The sequence below is a fragment of the Danio rerio genome, chromosome 15, assembly GCF_052040795.2.
Source record: "Danio rerio strain M-AB ecotype USA chromosome 15, GRCz13ab, whole genome shotgun sequence".
NCBI classification, from domain to species: Eukaryota; Metazoa; Chordata; class Actinopteri; order Cypriniformes; family Danionidae; genus Danio; species Danio rerio.
In genome coordinates this window covers 42,089,008-42,109,101 of record NC_141035.1, presented here as the reverse complement: position 1 = coordinate 42,109,101, position 20,094 = coordinate 42,089,008, and the positions used below count along the sequence as shown (strand labels likewise).

At 36.6% G+C, this 20,094-nt stretch overlaps 1 protein-coding gene and 1 long non-coding RNA gene across 18 annotated transcripts in view; one reads left to right on the top strand and one right to left on the bottom strand.

Moving 5' to 3' along the window:
- Nucleotides 1-5,257, top strand: part of robo1 (roundabout, axon guidance receptor, homolog 1 (Drosophila)) — a 553,775-nt gene extending 548,518 nt beyond the window's left edge. For all 17 annotated transcript variants that reach the window (XM_087282423.1, XM_087282421.1, XM_087282414.1 and 14 more), the window contains 3 exon segments: nucleotides 815-1,093; nucleotides 1,750-1,961; nucleotides 4,055-5,257. In XM_087282423.1, coding sequence (XP_087138549.1) covers nucleotides 815-1,093; nucleotides 1,750-1,961; nucleotides 4,055-4,069 — 506 coding nt within the window. In that variant the 3' untranslated portion in view covers nucleotides 4,070-5,257.
- The window catches only part of LOC137487784 (uncharacterized), a 54,344-nt gene that overhangs the window by 18,705 nt on the left and 15,545 nt on the right, over nucleotides 1-20,094 (bottom strand). Inside the window, exons 3-6 of the long non-coding RNA XR_015509784.1 lie at nucleotides 7,022-7,155; nucleotides 4,911-4,952; nucleotides 1,768-1,972; nucleotides 743-1,109 (exon numbers count right to left, since the gene is read on the bottom strand). This is a non-coding gene — a long non-coding RNA (uncharacterized LOC137487784). The remainder of the gene's footprint in view (nucleotides 1-742; nucleotides 1,110-1,767; nucleotides 1,973-4,910; nucleotides 4,953-7,021; nucleotides 7,156-20,094) is intronic.

Genomic DNA, 20,094 nt, shown 5'->3' with positions numbered 1-20,094 from the left:
CTAACGTTAACCAACATGAACAAATACAGTAGTAAATGTATTGCTCATTGTTTGTTCATGTTAGTAAATGCATTAATTAACATTAACCAATGAACCTTATTGTAAAGTGTGACCTTTACATCAATATTATTACCCCTTAAGAATGTTTTTTTTTACTGTCTACAGAACAAACCACTGTTGTCTAACAACTTGTAAAATTATTAGTAGAACTTAACTAGTTTATATAACAAACTAGTAAAGACTTGAAATTGCACTTTAAGCTCAATATTAATATCTTGAAAAACACAATTTTTATAGGCATCATGAGTAGGCGCACACGGAATCTGCATACGCAGAATTCCACAGATTTTTAGCCCATCATTATTTCTGTTTATTTAATTGAGTAAATGTGTGTAAATCTATATTTATTCAGTTTTTTTTTATTAATTTTAGTAATATTATTGACTAATATGGAGATGTTCATCTAATTTATGTACAATGCAGTTTGTACAGTAATATTTTCTGTCTTTTAGTAGATATGTTATACGAGAGACTTGCTTTGTTTACCAAATAAAGTGAATCTAATTGGATTTGCATTTTAAACATTAAATAAAAGTTAAAAAGATATTTTTTTTTATTTCATATATTAAGGTTTTAGTTATGGTACTCCCAAAAATAATTCTGCAGAAATAGCAAAAAACGTCCGCGGATTTTGCCTGGCCCTAGTTATAAGTTATCTGGTAGACAGCAAACTGGTCCTCACCTTAACACTGAAGCAACTGCCCCCATCAGAAGTGAACACTAAACGAAAGTTCATTCTTGTGTTTCCTCACAGATCTCCCCCCTCCTCCGATTCCTCCTCCAGCCATGCTGAAGTCTCCAACACACCCGGCCAAAACCATCCCCGAGGGTCCACGGGGGGCCATGTCGCCAAGATCCAGCTCTGCGGATGGCAAGGACAGGCGAACGGGTGCTGGCGGGCCCAGGGTCAGGGACGGTTCAGACACTCGGACCAGCTCTTCAGAGCGGAGGGATGGCCAAGATGTACAGAGGGGTCAGAGAACGGGCAAGAATAGCAAACAAGATGAAGCCGTGAAGAGCCGCCAGCACCCAGGTACTGCACTGTAGACCTGCATTAAAAACTGAGTTAGCGATGGACATTTTTGCAAAGCATCGGCTTCAAAGCATAGAACAAACAGCAAAAGTCTCATTATTTCTGTTAACAAGATTTTATTATATGCAAATAAATCATACTTTAGATTTTTTTAAGCAGATAAACACTGAGATTGCATGCACTATTGTCAGTATGTTTTTCGTCTGATCTCAAATCAGTTTAAAAATTGTAGACATTTTTAATGGCACTAAACTTAATTATAATGTGCATATAAAGAACAAAAGGGACAAAAAATTACAAAATTGTAATAAAATCATTGACAACTTTAACTCTAAGTCATATTTAATATAAGACATAAAAGTGCTATATAGCCTGACAAGCTGAATAGCATTTCAGTGTCTGTCTTCTGTAAATATATATATATACACACTGTTTTCTTTTATGACTTCTTAAGGTTTTTAAAATATAATCAAATAGAAAACAAATTAATTTAAATAGTAAAAATAACCCAAACATTTACTGTGCTTTGGATTAAATAATCGCAGGCATGGGGAGCAGAAGTGACTTTTTGGTTGAACTTATTCAGTTTACTAAAAGACGTGTTTCTCTCATTATTAGTTTCTCTTATTTACCTTTCATTGTGCTGTGTGTTTCAGGCTCAGAGGACATCCTACCTTACAGTCGTCCTTCTTTCCCAGCCGTCCACAGTCCTCGAGGAGAACGGGACCCCAGTTCCTCCAGTTCACTGTCCTCTCGGGGGTCTGGCGGGCGACGGAGAGGTGAAGGGCCACCAGGGGCCCGCAGAAACCCTGCAGACATTGGGCTAAACACCATAGGAGCCTTCCAGACTGGAGGGGACGAGCTTGAGGTACATCCTTTCTTTTAGAATATAACCAATGGAAATAAAGAGAACACTAATTGGTCAACAGTAAACTACATACAACTAAACTGTATAACTAGACAAGATACAAAACCTTTCAATTGGCCTGGCGTTACACGATGCTGCATTTAAGTTACTTTCAAGGAATGCATGTGGCAGGGCTCAACAATAAGGACTGCCCAATGGCCCGGGGCCAGTGTGAGATATGCTCGGGACAGTAGACAGAATTGTTACTGGCCCGGTTGGGGCAGTGCTGCCTTGTCACTAAATTTTAATGGACGGCAACATGACCGCGACATCAAATTATTAGGCTAAAGGAAATGTCTGTTTCTAACTTCGTGGAAACATTTAAACGGGTACAGCATGACAGAAAAAATGAAGGTGATGTTTTGCTTAGTTTGCCGTCACTTTTAAGTCAGCCACCTTTTGTTTTGCAATAAAATACCTGCACGTTTTTCATACTACTATATTTTACTGCTAAATATTTTAACATTTTTCAAATATTTAAATTCTACAACTACTAACATTATTTTCATTCATTCATTTACTTTTTTCGGTTTTGTCCCTTTATTAATTTGGGGTCACCACAGTGGAATGAACCGCCTGACATTATTTCGTGAAACATTTAATATATGTGGCTAACATTTTTATTTCTTTTATGGGGCCAGTAAAAAATTTGGCAGGGCAAGTAAAAATCTGAACCACTGGTCCAATCGGGCCAGTTGAAAACATCCTTAGCGTTGAACCCTGATGTGGGTAAAAGAGTTTAGATGCAAATACCGCTAAGTGCCATCTAAAATTAGCTTATTTTCTCAGTGTCCATGTCTTGATTCAGTAATTAATTTTTGGGGGAAAGGATAGATTATTTTTTTTCGCTTTTAACAAATGAACATAAACAAGAGGCTAAGATAAATGCTTAATGTAGAAGAACATTTTAGATGTTACATAGAGGTTTTTGCACCTGAACTCTTCAATTATTAACCTCATGATTAAAACTAAACATGCATTAAATGTTTGTTTGCACCGTTTATAGCATTTTTATATGCTATTTATATTATTTAATAACACTGTTTTGCTACAATGAAGTATTTTTAGTGAGACTGTATGAGTAGGGATCATTTAGACAACACTATTTGTATGCAAAACTTCTCAAAAATGCAAACTAAAACTAAAATCAAGACAATTTAAATAAGTCTAATATTTTTTTAAATCTAAGTATTAATGTGCTAAGAATTACTAAAACTTGAAAGTTTTTATATATTTAAGAAAACTGAAGTTTGTCCTGTGCGCTTGCGGTTCTTTTTTAGTTACTTCTTTGGTTTGGTGCGTTAATCTGATCGTTACTATTATTCAAAAGAAGGTAATGATTCGCACTCAATTGCTTCATACTGTTTTTATTTTTACTTACATTTTACGGGTGAAAACAGACAAACAGACGTTTCGGCACAAAGCCTTCCTCAGTGTGTGACACATTCTCCAACTCCACCCTTTTATTCCATAGTCAATCACAATGTGCAATTAGTTAAACCGTCACTCTCATTTCATTATCAATGAACACTAATACTAACATTTAAAACATTTTAGTCTTAAGGATATCTACAAGCTAGTGTGCTACTAAACAATGACAAAATTCACGTTTAGAAAATGTAAAAACTGATATAAAAATCTAAAGATTGTAGTTCGTCAATAAATGGATTGGGTTTTTTCACATCACCTTAAACTTCAGTTCTCAAATCCTGACCAATCAAATGCTCTCATATCTTGAGATCAACAACTTTCACTTTCAGAGCTGTGAGAAACACTACATGCTATTGGCTTTTTTTTTTAAGAGGAGGAGCTACTCTGTTACATCCTCTCTTAAGGTTTCATTTGAGATTGTCAAACATTTTGGGGGGAAAAAAGCACAAAGCGCTTCATCTTTAAATTTAAAATTGTTTCTATATTAAAATGAACAAGCAAGTACCATTTGTGGAAAAAAATAAACATTTGTAAAAAAAAAAATAAATAAGAAAAATAAAAGCATTGATCAACTTAACACTGGTGTTATTTTCCACTAACATCTCAATCTTTTCCTTTTATAGATGGTGGAGAGCTGAAGATAAAAAAGAAAAAGCTGTCTAAACTGCGTCAGTAACCATCTTCAGTGCAGATCGACCATCCCAGCGGTGTCTTTAACTGAAAACTACCGACCCTGAGTCACGTTTGGAAAAGTGACCAACCATTCTTCATTTATTTACCTTAATTTCAATGTGCATTTAAAGAAGAAAAAATAGACAGAAAAGAAAACACTAAAACAAAGGGTACATTTGAGAGGGGCTAAAGCGGTTTTGTTTCGATTCCAATGCAATATGATGCGTCCGTTTGCTCCTGAAACTTATAATGGCTTTGTTCACCATTGCGTGAAGGTTGTCAGTCAACGGTTACTGTAATGAAAACTCCAGGCACAAAGGGACTGGCTGACATGTACATACACGTGTAAACATATCTAACTGTCTTTTATAATCCATTGTGGTACATTCGATTTGTCTTCCTTGGCTTCTTTGAATCATTTTAAATGACACCAGTTAATATAATTTGTTTTTATAGCCGCCGTCCTGGTTGTAAATTGTCATAGTGTTTAAACTGCCCCAGGAAAAGTGCCACATTTTGAGAGTTCTTGTTTGTTTTTGTAATGCACTGTTATCATTTTTTGTCATTGTCGATGTTTGTTGTTCTATGTTTGACTTTGGTTTTAAAAGCACAATCACTAAACTTTATTTTGAACCATGTTATTGCTGAAAACCTTTTTGTCTTACGCGAGGGGAGCGCGGACGGTACGACAAAAGGCCTTGTTAAACCTGTCGATGTAGGGTTGTGAGAAACGAAAGAAAGAAAAAAAAAAAGGATAAGCTGTTTACAAATGAGTGAATGAATGGAAACGAATCCCCGCATCCTTACCTTCGGTGTCTTTTCCAGATTCTCATTCCAGCTCAAGACGTCCTGCAGAAATGAAATGAATAAGCAGGGATGTTATTGTTTACGAAAGTGCTGCACCACCTCTGCACTTTTGTTATTAAAAAGAGAAATCATTTGTTTTCCGATTTACATATGCACTTAACAGGAAATGGGCGTCGGCTTGAGAATCTGGGGTGCTCGTGATAGGCTGGCCGATGTGTCGGTCACGCTTTAATAGGGGTGAGGATGTGAGTGTTAATTCATTTGACATCTGCAAGCATTTGTTTCTTAAAACAGAAAAGCAAATAAAAAAAATGAAGAAAAAAAATAAATCAAAATACTGAAATTGACCTGTTTGTGTTTGATTTATTTATGCGTTTGTGATTGAGCCATTTTAATTTAGTGTTTGATTTATGAGCCCAGGAAAAACCTAAATAATTAACCCTTACCAAGTCTGTTATGGTATAGCCTAAAACAAAGTAGACAATCTTCACATTTATTTATTTATTTATTTTTTACAGGTTTTGCAAAATAGTATAAATATAAGACTTTCTGAAAATAATTATTTCCTTCATTCATTTTCTTTTCAGCCTAGTCCCCTTATTAATCTGGGACCACAGTGGAATGAATCGCCAACTTATCCAGCATATTTTCACAGCAGATGCCCATTACTGGGAAACACCCATACACACTCATTCACACAGATACACCTCAGACAATTTAGCCAGCCCAATTCACCTGTACTGCATGTCTTTGGACTTGTGGGGGAAACCGGAGCACGCGGAGGAAACCCACACGAACAGGGGGAGAACATGCAAACTTCACACAGAAATGCCAACTGCCCCAGCTAAGGCTTGAACCCACAAGCTTTTTGCTGTGAGGCGATTGTGCTACCCACTGCACCAATATTATATTATTTGGTGAAATAAAAAAGAAAAATAAATCATTGTTTCCCAGAGATTTTTTTGTGACTAAAAAGTAGATCCTCAAACCCTCTTGCAATTAAATGTATATATTTTTTCATTTATTTATATATTTATATAAATATACACAGGTTTTACAATATTATACAAATATAAGTCTTTAACTTTGTGAATTTAACTTTTGGTTTAAATAAACGTTTAGTAAAACTGATCTCATGCATTGAAAATAACATGCTAAAACTGAAAAATCTCAAAATAGTTTTTTTTTTTTAAACCTGAGCATTAGGTTGTTTCCTTACATAGATTTCCATATTTTTTTATTTTGTTTTATCAAATGTTCCTAATTTTTTTAATTCTATAAAACAAAAATATTATTTAAAGTTTCCCCAAAAATCTTTTTATAAAAAAATAAATTGGATTTGTTATTTACTAAGCATGGTATAGCTGTCATTCAGTATGTTTACATGGACACCAATAATACCATTACGACAATACAGAGTAAGAGTCTACCAGCGTAAATGTAATGTAAACAGTGATTTTTAATCACCTTAATCCGACTAAAGTCATAATCAATCTAAACAGAAATTAAGAAAAATTAACAAGTTAAGACGTGGAGTATGTGGATTTTAGTGGCGTCACTGAAGTGCAGTACAGACATGTAAACACCGTAATCAAACGATTACCCTAGAGTAGGATTTTATCCGCATTTGGCGACATGATAGTCTATACACACAAGGCTGTTTGACACTATTCTCGGCACCGAGTCAGTGAAGGACCACAGACACCAGGATCGAGAAATGCCGAGGAACAACACTCTTCCAGCAGTTCATACTCGCTTCTAATATCTCATTTGTCACGAGGGGGACGCATGAAATGTTCCTGAATGAAAGTGAAAGTGTCAAACTGCAGTTAAAGTTGACAAATTAAAAATGAAACACTCAAAATTACATGAATCTCTGGAGGAAATGTGAATAGCGTGGTGACGCACTGACATTAGTCGAATTATGTGCTATAACATCCACAACAGGATCATGAAAGAAACATTCAAAAAGCAACTCATGTAAACCCCTTAATCATAGTATCGTCTTATTCAGATTAAGGCAAATCATTTGATCACTGATGTCCATGTTTACGTAGTTACTGATAATATCAGCATAATTGAAAAACAAGACTAAATTTTACAGTACATACCCAAAACGATGAGAAGGGTCTGGCTGCAGAGTTGAACTTGCATCTTCAGGGTTGCACGCTCAGGCACCCATGCGTCCTATGCAAGTGACGTCATTTACAATCGACACCTGCTGCACCTCACTTGAGTCACGGCACTAGAAATCAACACAAATAAACCAAAAGTAAGTTTCCAGTTCGTTTGCGTTGCCAGTGACGACGTTGTCAAATAATTCTAAGTAGCCTACTTGCATTGTACAACATGACAGACCCCCCACCCCCTCGAAAAGCAGTTAGTATAATCATCATATGATTATTTGCTTTAATGTAAATTTACCAAAGCAGACTACTATTAACATTCATACCAGCAAAGCTTATTATTTATATCAACTAAATATCAGTCTAAATATACACACAAGGTATTCTTCCATAGTAATAAATAAATAAAAAAAACACTATGCAAATTTGAATTTTAGTTTTTATTTTAAACATTTCAAAGAGGTGTAGTATTACAATAACAGATACACATTATGGACTTACAGCAATGATTCTTGAACGACTTGGGAAACTATTATTTATAACTATTCTTGATAAGTTAGCATGTCTGCGCAGGAGTGCATCCATATGAAATCACAGTAGCAGCGCAGCTTCAATAGTCTACATGATCCCATCCCTGTTTTATAGGTCCTCCAAACATACTGTCGAGATCGACTTGATAAGGGAACGTCTCGACTCGCTTAACCGAAAGAAAGCGACACAGATTATGTGTAACATTACTGCAGAGCTGTTGTAAAGCAAGCACCCGTGGTCTGTTACGATCGGTTTATGTAACAGTAGCAACTGTGGCGCCCGTCGCCGTATGTTGCCAGAAACCACAGCGAAACGTTTAGAAAAAACAAAGGCACCTGACTAACTGTACGTTCACACCAAAAGCAGCAAAAGCGTCCAAGGTATATAGATATATATAACATTAATGCACATCAGTTACTCGCCAGTAAATTATTTAATGACTGTTTGTGTAAGAAAACATTGTAAATAATTGGAAATCCGGCGACCACAATCATCAAACTCTTGGGAACAACTGTGGTGGGAACCAAAGTTCACAGGTCTGTGTTCTCTGAACTCCAATCAAGCGGTGGACGTCTTCATTCTGATTGCTTGCCGCCGAATCGTGTCATAGCTCATTACCATAAAGTTGACTTGATTTCAAATTTCCTTGATGCCCACACCGGCGAAGATGCACCGCGCTGCTCCTCGCCGCCGGCTACTTGACTTCTGGCTTCTTTGACGCTTTCGGTGTGAACGTACGGTTAGGGTGATAGATAAGAAGTTTGTTGCAACGATCTTAATGAAATCCGTTACCTCAGATTGCCTCAAGGACACCCTTAAAGGGTCACGAAACACCAAAACACATTTTTTGAGCTGTTGACAGTCGTATATGTGTCCCACACTGCTAAAAACACTATTAGGACACCTATATTTCACTAAAAAGTGTAAATTGGTTGTTTTTGCGTTATTTCAAGCAAATTCGTACTTCCGGTTTGAAACGAATTTTTGAAGCTGCGTCACGGTCATGACATAATAGTGTGTATTCCAGCGTGCAGACTGGGCGTCTGTGCCAGAGTGTGTCTTATTACGTCTTACAGTGTGATGCATTAATGCACGAGTAAGGCTTGGTTCAAACCAATCAGCACGCTCTATTGTGCAACTTCATTAATATTCATTACTATCACTGTGTTTTCAGGACAGAGACGCCACGTTGTGTTGGCAAAACAAGCGTGAAGTGTTGCTTTTATAGTTTGCTACAATTAAGTTTCGTTTTCATTTTCTCTCTGTTAATCCACACATGACTCTGAGCTCTCACAGTGTACGCGACGCTCGACAACAATAACTTACGTGTCTAAGGAGGATTATTGTTAACCTGAGAGCTGTTCGCATCTGCAAACGCTGAGATCTGGATTCGCTTGTAGTATTCTCTTCATAAAGACGCGGCTCTAGTTGCTGGTGATTGTCCTGTCTCTACAGATTTGGTAAGTGAGCGACCAGTGCTCTTTGTTTATTCAGTTTGTTTATATCGAACAAACTTTTGCACAGAGTGTAAACACGTTAGCACTACAACCAAACTTTAACCCCGTGTAGGGTTTTTACCGCATTTAGTGACCGGAATAACACGCGCGGCTTTCTGACACTACCTGCCGTGTGCATCTAAGTTTCTGGAAAATGCTGAGGTTTTTTTCTCTCATTCGCCGTGCGGTATCAAACATTGCATGAAAAATACTCGCTTAGAGCAGTTCCTCGAATCAAATATCTCGTGTGTCGCGAGGGGCATGAATGAATTCCCTGAATGAAAGAGCCAAACTGCAGTTAAAGTCCACCATTTAATAATTTGGCAAATAATTCGACTACAGATGTCCATGTAGGTTAAACACCATCACTTTCTCCTGTATGTGTGTGTGTGTGTGTGTGTGTGTGTGTGTGTGTGTGTGTGTGTGTGTGTGTATTTTGACTCTGAAACTCGCGCGTGCCCAAATAGACACTCCCACACCATCCCACTTTTCTTCCTCCGACACTCCCCCCTAAACAGAGCTGGACACGCCCACTTTTCTGACTTTTTCCAAAGTAGAGGTGTGAAAACACCCTGCTGAAACGAGGGGGTTTCATGGCCCTTTAAGTTAAATTAACGAAGGACTTTTATGCAAGCGGACACAGGTGGCAATTGTAAATGACGTCACTGCAGAGGAAGCTTGGTTGCCTGAGCGAGCAAGCCTGAAGGTGCAAGTGCAAATCTGCAGCCAGACTCTATTGAGAACAATTGGCATGTTGCATAGGACCATCCTTTGATGAAAACAACAGCTTAATACAAGTTAAGATCCTTACCATAACACAGACTTCGTCTGTGGTCTACAAAACAAAGAACGCCATTAAAGCTGTAGAACACCAGCAAATAATTATAGTGAATAATGACTGAATTTCAGATTTCCAGTGAACCATCCCTTTAAAAACAAAGCATAAAGGTCTCCTAATAAATGTCTGATCAGAAACAAACACCAGCCTCATTATAGCATCCACCCTGCATAGGCTCTATTAGTCATTTGGACAAGTCGATTTTGCAAACGAACAGTGTTCAGCGCATCCCTATTGAGAGCCGCTGAACTATGACAACTACATGCACGCTTTATATCAAAATATGGGGACAGGCAGAAACTAAAATGTCAAATGCGCGCCTTCTCCTGCGCGTCTGGGTTGCCGTCAGAAAAGGAGAGCAGTTCCCCACAGGTGTTCCCCTATTAAACACCTTTTAAACGAGAACAAATCTGGAGCGGCCGCGAGCTTCCCCTCCGGCTCCATCCATCATTTTAATGAGCAGAGGTGTGTGTGAGAGAGAGGCACAGGTGATTAAAGCCCATACACACAGCGACACTGACTGCGATGCTAATATTATGAATATATGTCGCCTAGAGATGAGTGACTGTACATCCTGGTCATTATTATGAGAGGACGTACAATATCTGGAAACTCTCTGAGCTCCAAAAACACAAGGCTACGATTTATCTGAAAAACAGCGTGTGCTTTAAAATGCAAGCTTCTGGTTTTGAGGAAGAAACTGAAGCAAAGGTAAAAAGAAGCCAACGATCTGCTTTCTGCTAGCTTTGTTGTGGCACTAATGAGAATTCGATAGGTAAATGAGTAGCTAAATTCTGCAGTGTGGGTGTGTAGTAGTGGTGTAACAGATCACAACCAACGGATTGGAACACACGTGACCTGCAAATTATTAACTTTGTTTTTTTCAGCTTGTAGGTTAATCAACATTTTTAACAATTGCAGAGAGATTGCGTCATTCAAATCACGTGTATAAATGGGTTTTGGCTTCCGTCATCATTATATTTTACAGTGAAGAAGTTGTGGTGAGACCTACCTAAATGCTTTCTTAAGCAATTAATTAAAGGTATTGTCTGTCACAGTTTGTTTAGCCTGTATTAATGTGTTCAGTGTAAAGCTGCACAATTAAACATTGACAGATCGGGAACTCAATTCAAACCCGAGCCACATGAATGATAAATGATATTGATTTGCATATGTTTATTAATCCTTTGTAGTGCTGCATTTAAATCTGTTTGATAGAGATTTAGTTTTCACACTTTTTCCAGTTAGTTACAAGCCATTTAATAACACAAGTACTTTGAGAACAGTTTATAGTTCAGATATACACTGATGTTTATGGTAAAGATTAAAATCCCCATTTAATGAAACTTGATGCTGTTGAAAACAATTACATTTTGTAACCAATAGTTGGCGACAAACAATCATCAAAATTATGACACTGAATAGGTTTTTTAAAAATGATCCAACTATAATGAAATGAAAGCTGCGTTCCAAATGGCACACTATACACTCATGCACTATGTACTTATGCACTTACACACTCAACAGGATAGTATATGTATGTAGTGTCGTCCCAAATGGCACACTAATGTTTTTTTTACTAAGCGGAAATTCAAATCGTTTCCCTGATGACGTTTGACGGTGGCCAAATCAGTGAAATAAACGACCGAATTATCAAATAATACCTGCCGTGAGTATTGCCGCATTCACCATCGGGAGGCGCTATAATCACTCTCGTAGGAGAATTTTGCTTTCACCATCCAAAATAAATAAAGTTATTCAACATGTGCGTCCGATAGCTCCGCCCCTTCCGCTACGTAAGCAAACCTGCGGTCGTTAAGTGCGTGAAGTGTGCATCATTACACACTTCATTTTAGCGGCTGAATGAGTGCATCATCCGGGTAATTAAAGTGCGCTTATTATTGTTAGAGTTCAGTGTGAACGCACTACTTAAATTATTAATACTACAAAATGGTGTAGAATAGTGCATAAGTATGCGATTTGGGACGCAGTTGAAGTTTTTTTGTGTGAATTGTTGAATCATCAATTGAAAATAAATCTATTGTGCATGTTGTTAGATTTCTTTATTAAGTATTATCAGTAACAGTAGCTTTTTTTTCAGCTGGTTCATTATTAATTTTTATTCAAATTACACCTTCTAGGCTCTGTTTGTTAAAACCAATGGTTTTTGCAGTAATATTTTTTGCATAAATGGAAAGCAAACTACATGTCTCCTCCATTTTTTGCTGATCCGAAAAATGGTTTGATCTGTGACTCAAAAACTGTAGTGTGATCCAAACCATAAGATATGCGATCCGTTACACCACTAATGTGTAGGATTTAACCTAATATTCTTTCGTTAGGAAGTTCATGTCTTATTCTTTACCCAAACTGGTGCAATTAACCCCAAGCGTGTAACGGGATGTAACTTGGAGTAACAGCTCTCGATTGCTACACTGCTAAACATAATTTAGTACACCCCATTTTGAAAATGAATATTTTTATTTCTCAGTGAATATAGGTCATATATTTTGGTGCATTTGAACAAAACAGATTAAATGAAAAAAAATATTACATTTAAAACTTTAGTCACCAAACTAGAAAGATAATACATTTAAATTCATGTGATATATGTGTGAAAAAAAAGTTTAAAAACTACTAAATCTTTTGCAGTTTTTTCTTTTCTTTTTTTTTTGGTTTGTTGGTTTCTCTTGAATTTTGCTCTATTTAAATATTTTTTTCCTAACATATGAATTTGTGTGTACTCATTTTGGACCGTTCTCATCAGTTATTTTGTTAGCTTAGCTCCAGATTTGGCTTTAGTGCTAATTTATCTAATGTATATGCACAAATATAATTTGTAAAGCTTACTACAGAAAATATGAATCTAAATGAGAGATTTGTGAGGGGTGTACTCGTATATGTTGAGCACTGTAAAAGGAAAACATTCTGCCACGCGATGTGTAGGGTTTAACCTAATTATCTTTGTTAGGAAATTCATGTCTTATTGTTTACCCAAACTGCTTTAATTAACCCCACGTGTGTAACAGAAGGTAATTTGGAGTAACAGCTCTCAATAGCTACAGTGCTCAGCATAAACGAGTACACCCCTTTTTTTGAGCACATTTCCAGTTGTTTACTGCTAATATGACATCACCCCAGTGTAATAATCAGTCATTCCAGAGTGCAGCAGTGAAATCTTCACTTCCTCTAAAGGAACTATAGTCAGGTCCTGATGTTGATGTTATTGTAAATGTAAGGGGACAGATTATAAATAATCTGTAATATTCTAAATAATTTTTTATGAAGCAATAATCACAAACTGACTTATTAATACCATATTTGCATTCAGACTTTGACTGAGAATCGAACTTAATTCTTTTTTTATGCAAGAGGTAGAAATATTGGGATCCAGACAAATGGAAAAGTAGAAAAAATAAAGAACAATTGGAAAAATGAAAACAACCAGGAGCTTACTTCAGGAGTGTGTGTACATGTAAAGGTAACCGGGGTACACCCTATTTTTTTAAATGAATATTGTTATCCATTTCTCAGTAAACAGAAGTCATAAAGTCTGGTACATGTGAACAAAACAGATTTATTAAACAAATATATTTATTAAAATATTATTTTAGTTACTGAACACCTTTACAAAACTAAAAATACATTTAAATTCATGCCAAATATTGGGGAAAAAATACAGACTACAAAATTTCAACAAAATTTGATACACTTTTTGTTTCTGTTGAATTATGCTCTTTTTAGAAGATTTATTTAATATTTTTCCCTAACAAATAAACTTGGGTATACAAATTTTGAATCGTAGTATCGCAAGTTATTTTGTTAGATAAGCTTCAGATTAGGCTTAAGTACTGACTAATCTAAAGAACATGTCTAAATATAGTACTTTAAAGCTTCCTATAAAACATGTATATCTAAATGAAAGATTTGTGAGGGGTGTACTCATACTGAGCACTGTATGTGGATGTGTAAGGTTTAACCAGAGATGTATAGTAACGAAGTAGAACTACTTCACTACTGTACTTAAGTACTAAAAGGCAGTATCTGTACTTTACTGGAGTATTATTTTTTTCTCCTACTTCCACTTTTACTTAAGTACATATTTTCCATGAGTTTAATACTTTTACTCCGATAGATTTTTTATGTGCTGCATCGTTACTCGTTACTAAAGGTGTCAAAATGATTGATATCAGTTTAGTAATAATAGGTCATAACCGGTACGTGATGACGTCATTTATCTCCTATGCGCGATGTCGCAATACAATGGCGAAGGACGGAGGCGCGAGGGCGAGGCGGCACAGCATACCAGCCGCTAGTTTACTATTTGGGAGAAATGTTGTAAAACTTAACCTCTGTCTATCTCTCGCTCTCTCACTTTGGACATTTGATTCGCTGGCCAGTTTGTAAGGTAACTTTTCCTCTCTTCTTAGCTGTTAAAGCTGTGGATCCAGACATAAGCGTGCCTCATGTGCAAGCTTTCTCCACTGTGTCTATTACCATTTTACAGTCTATGTCTACTACCTGTGATAATCGCGTATTCTTCCCGCCATGGGTGAACAGCGCTTATATTTCTAAAGCCCTTTCTGTTGAGAACAATAACCAATCATAGCCGTGTAAGACCCGCCTGTCAGCGCTCAAAAAGCAGGCGGGATAATATTGACATGAGTTTATTAGCTGTAAATGCTCGTGCTGTCTTCTGTGCATGAGTTTTGTTTGATACAGTACACCCAGAAAGAGTGTTTTCTTTGAGCAGGTCAAATTAAGGACACAGTTCGTATATCTGACTGCTGCATTAAAGGACAAAATTGTATTACAAAAAACCCTTTAACTCTTAATTTCTTAACTGATTAATTTCTTAATCAGCCTCTACCAAATGGTTGAGATTTTAGTTTATGGTAAAAGTACCAGAATTAATAAATATACTACAGAAAATATGAACTGTAAGACCAATTTAATTAAAAACATAATAAAAATAAATAAAAATTTATACTAAATCATAGCCATAAGCCATAAAATATTTCATATTTTCATTTAACACAGTAATATACACGTTTTCAACACAAAAACAAGTGAATTAGTGAAGCAGGATTTAGTTTGCTTGTTTAGTTTAGTTTCACAAGTGCTTCCAGAAGACAGAACTCCTGTTTATTGTGGTATTAACCAATCAAATTTCAAAACTCCCTAAGTGTGAGTGTGTCTTTGTGTGTTTGTGAGTGAAAGTGAATAATGTGTGCGTAAGAGAGAACAACAGTGTGATTGTACCTGTGTGTGCGTCTGTGTGTGTGTAAGAGAGAGAGAGAGAGTAAAAACAATTGCAACCGTTATGTCCCCACAATTTACAAAAATGTGTGTGTGAGAGAGATAGAGAGAGAACTGTGTGTGTGAGAGTGTATGAATGGGAGAGAGTGTACATTTAGGTGTGTGCAGGGCAGTATGTGTGTGTGTGTGTGTGTGTGTGTGTGTGTGTGAGAGAGAGAGAGAGAGAGAGAGAGAGAGAGAGAGAGAGTATGTTTGTGAGTGAACATGCTGAATTATCTCATCAGTGAAGGCATTTTCTGGTAAAAGGAAGAAACTATTTACTGAGAAAAACAGTATCATAAGCCATGTTTCTTTTCGTTCTGCTTAAGTACCCCAAAAAAGATATTTAAAATAAACAAAACAATTAGTGTATTTTGACCGCTTTCTTTAATAACTACATTACACAATACTTGTACTTTTACTTTCAGTACTTGAGTAGTAAATTTTGAAATAAACTACTTGCAATACTTAAGTACAAATAATGTTGAATACTTTTGTACTTCCACTTAAGTATGGTGCTTAAAGAGCACTTCTACTTCTACTCAAGTAAATTTTTGATAGAGCACTTGTACTTTTACTTAAGTATGGGTCTCTAGTACTTTATACATCTCTGGGTTTAACCCAATAATCTTCATTAGTTATTTCATGTCTTATTTTTTACTGAAACTGGTTTAATTAACCCCACGCGTGTAACGGGAGGTAATTTAGAGTAACAGCTGTATGCTGTCAGAAAAGCCTCCTCCACAGAGACCGGTGTACACTCGACTACACCTGCTCCACCCAGACACACACACACAACCGTCTCAACATTACAGCTACAAGCCCTTCTGTGAAGACCAGAGGATTTGGGGAATTAATCTGGATCAGTGCCCCCTAAAAAGTGTACTACACTGCTGAAAATAAAAATGAAACTTTACAGCTGGTGTCACTAGAAGGACTACTTTATTTAGCATTCAATTCCATGGGCTCAAGACACAAAAGCTGTCTTTCCAATGCCATTCAATCATGGCTATATTTTTAAATACAGCATGTTTCTTTTGATGAGGAGCGAACTTAAAATAACAACAGCTCATCACCCTGAAAAAATAAAGTCTCTCAGAACATTGTGGACAGATTTGTCGAATTCAATTAAACCAGTGCCAGACTTTTCTCCAGTCGTCTGTCTCTCAGCCTTGAGCTGGTCTTCCCCTGTGAGTCTCACAGCTTTTTTTTTAATAACTCCATTTTAATAAGTCCTTCCAGTGCTCAGCTCAGCAGAACTCACTCCATCCGTGCTCAAACCTTACAATTAACCTGGAGGAACTTCAGCTCGCCAGCATCTCACAGGCTGATGTAACCTCACCATCCCACCAGCAGTTTTTCCATCAACTTTATTATTAGTTTTCACCAATTACATTACAAGCCATAGTCAAGAAGATGCTCAGGCAAATTTATGCAACTATCTTCCTGCCAAAAGCAGAACGCCGGAATGGGCCAAACCAACGGCTGAGGATGGGAAGTAAATGTGTGAAGCGATCAAAAATTTGCTGACAAAGAAGTTCTGCTCTATCTTGAAGCAAAACGAATGGATGAATTATGCGTCAAGATGTCACCATAAACCGATGATTAAAAGGGATGACATGCCAAGCTGAAAAATGGCCTGATTCCTCACAGACCTGCAATGCCACATGGTGAATGAAAGTCTTCTGGCTTCTACAGGCGCTAACAGGGAAACATCAAACTGTTCATTAATCTGAAAAACTGCTAAATGTTGCACAGAAAGCAGTTCTTGGAATCATGTAATATTTAAAGAGGAGCTGCGCAACTACAATGCTTCATGCATTTGTTCATTCCTGGGTTCATCGCTCTCTCCAGCTCAATTATTATTGAGAGCATTAAAAGTGAAGTCATTTCCAAGCCACTACATCACTATATGCAAATGCAAAAACAGATTTCTCTTGAACACAAGACGACACCAAAAATCAACTAATGATACAGTGTCTCTGAATTAGTGGTAGGCTGTTATCGGCGTTAACATGCTGTGTTAAGGCTGATTTATACTTCTACGTCAAACGCCGGCGTATGCTACGGCGCTGACGCATAGCCCTTCGCCGTGACCGTCGCCTTCACTGACGTGCACCTCTCAAAAATTGTAACTACACGTCGCAACGACGCGTAGCGTAAGCTCTGTGATTGGTCGGCTTGGTAGCGCTGACGAGTCTGGGCGGGACCGAGAGCCGCGCGAATGGCGCGAGCGATTGTTTACAAGTGTGGAGTCCCGTGAAGGAGCTCCAGATGGAAAGTTTTGTTTTGTGTTTACCTCATAGTTAAAGTTGTTGCACGTCCGCCGGTTCCTGCCTCAAAATGAGCGAGTTTGAGCCACTTGTACATCCCGGAAGTGTTCAGGAAAAGCAAAAAAAGCCGCAAAGAAACTCGACACAGAGAAACATTTACATCTCACTGCCCACTAGAGTTTCAGAAGTGTTAATGCAGACCAACAGAGACAGAGCGCGGAAGTATAAATGCACAGCCACGCGCGTTGCATGCGCCGTGGGTTACGCCGGTCACTTGACGCAGAAGTATAAACCAGGCTTTAACGCGAGTCTTATCTGGCAATAAAAAATAAAAAAAACATTTCGCTGTTAATCTAATCTCAAAGTTGCGTTGGGAGCTGGGTCTGTTCTACACAAGCTATGATGACTTTCACCTTGATATTTTAGCGCAGGATAAAATCAGCAGGATGCCCTTCTAGATCTTTCACTTACTTCGAAGACACTACTGACCACGCTTACAAGGACATCAGTAATCTAGTTATTTGCCTTGATAGACAATAATATAATTAAGGTGTTTACTTGAAGTGCTTTCATGTAAGAGTTTCTTGTAATTTTGGGTGATTTTAACTGCAGTTCGACACTTTCACTAATGAACATTTCATTCATGCCCCCGAGACAAACTGGGGTATTGGATGCAAATAAGGAGTAAGGACTGGTGAGAGTGTTTTGGAATATAATAACGCACGTCAAAGGTAAAGAAAAAATTTCCGCATTTCGCAATGTGTGTGTGTGTGTGTGTGTGTGTGTGTGTGTGTGTGTGTGTGTGTGTGTGGTCCTTTATTGACAGCTGCATGTGTGGATATTGTCGGAAGACATGGCAAAAAATCCTGCATGATGTTAATAGTTTGATTGTGTTGTTTACTTTAATAATGCCACTAATATATGCATACTCCACACGTCTTAATTCCATTTCTGTTTAGTTCAGTTATGACTTTAGTCAGATTAAGGTAATCAAAAATTACTTTCGAGCTTCGAGCTTATGTAGACCTACAGTTCAAAATTCCCAATGGAGTCATGCGATTTGTACGATGCAAATATGGGAGCAACGTGCACATTTTCCAGGTGGACCTAGTTGAAAAACATCTGAATATTTCCAAATGCTAGAATTAAGAAGTAGAATAAAGCAATCTGCTTCACACTTTGTATGTGTCTTTAGACTAATTACCTCAGACAAACACAGCGCATCCAAATACTGCAGTGCTTTTTACTTCTCCATAAACTTGTATCGGAGCTGCAGCAATGGGTAAGAATAACAACACACACGAAAAGCAGTGCAGTGGCTAGCAACAGAGAGGTGATTGTAAATAAAAAAGATTGCAAGGTTGTCGCCACAGTGGCTTTTTGCTTTCTTTTCTTGTGCATCCCAGCCACTAGCACTCCATCTGAAAGATTGTTTTTAGCATAGGGGAAATATAGTCATCCAACTTAACAATTTGTAATGTTGCAATATGTACTTAAAATAATGATGGTTGTTACCTTTACTTGAAAGCTCAGATTTGATTTTCATAATTTGTGTTGTTGACAGAGTTTAAGGTTTACTGTATCATTATTTTTGAAACCTTTAAATTTGCTCTGATTGTTCAGCATTTGCATTTTACCATTTCACACACCTTGTAATTTATCAAGTTTAAGAGTCTCTTTAACACTTTTGTTTATTATAAAGAGATTATATATTTTGTTTAAATATTTTTGTTTTTGACTATTAAAAGTATTTGCCTTAGTAATGTTGGTAAATTGAAATAAAGTGGTTTAAAAAAAATCTAATATACCTTATCGATACCGAATGATATGAAACATATCGTGATCTTTTTTTTTTTTTGCAATATTCACCAGCCATACTATAAACAATCTTTTTAATTTATAAAACAGTCAATGTTTTAGACAAAAACAAGTTGCTGGAAGCAACTTAATGAGATTAAAGAGAAATTTATAATTTTTGAATGCAAGTTATAATTATAGCCAGAGCCATTACTTTGTTCCCTTTAAATAATTAAAAAAAGGTTTGTGGAATTTCACATTTCATACTATTGTGCTTTATAAAGCGTTTATAAACAATACTGTTTACTTGCGTATGTTTTAATGAACAAAATCGATCACTTTATTCAATTTTAACATTAACATCCAAAAGTTTGAGATATGTGAGAACAGCCTAAACATAATAAAAGTTGACACTAATATAATTTAAATCAATTTACAAAAACAAATTCAATTCAATTTATGTTTATTTCTATAGACATTTTACAACGTAGATTGTGTCAAAGCACCTTAACACAGACGTTCTAGTAAATTCCTAAGTCCAGTGTCAGTTTTTAATATAATAATAATAATACTAATAATACTACTACTAATAATAATAATAATAATAAAAATTATTATTATTATTATTATTATTATGCTACTGGTTATATGCTTTTAAAAAGAAAATATATAGTAGTAGTCTATGTAACCCATTTGCGAAAAGAAAAAAAAAAAGAAAAACTGAATGTTATCTTTCCAAAAAATTGTAAGTAAATATAGACCTGAACTCAATACCCGTAACATCACTATCTAATTGGTTAGATCCCCTAAAATTTCTTGGAAAAT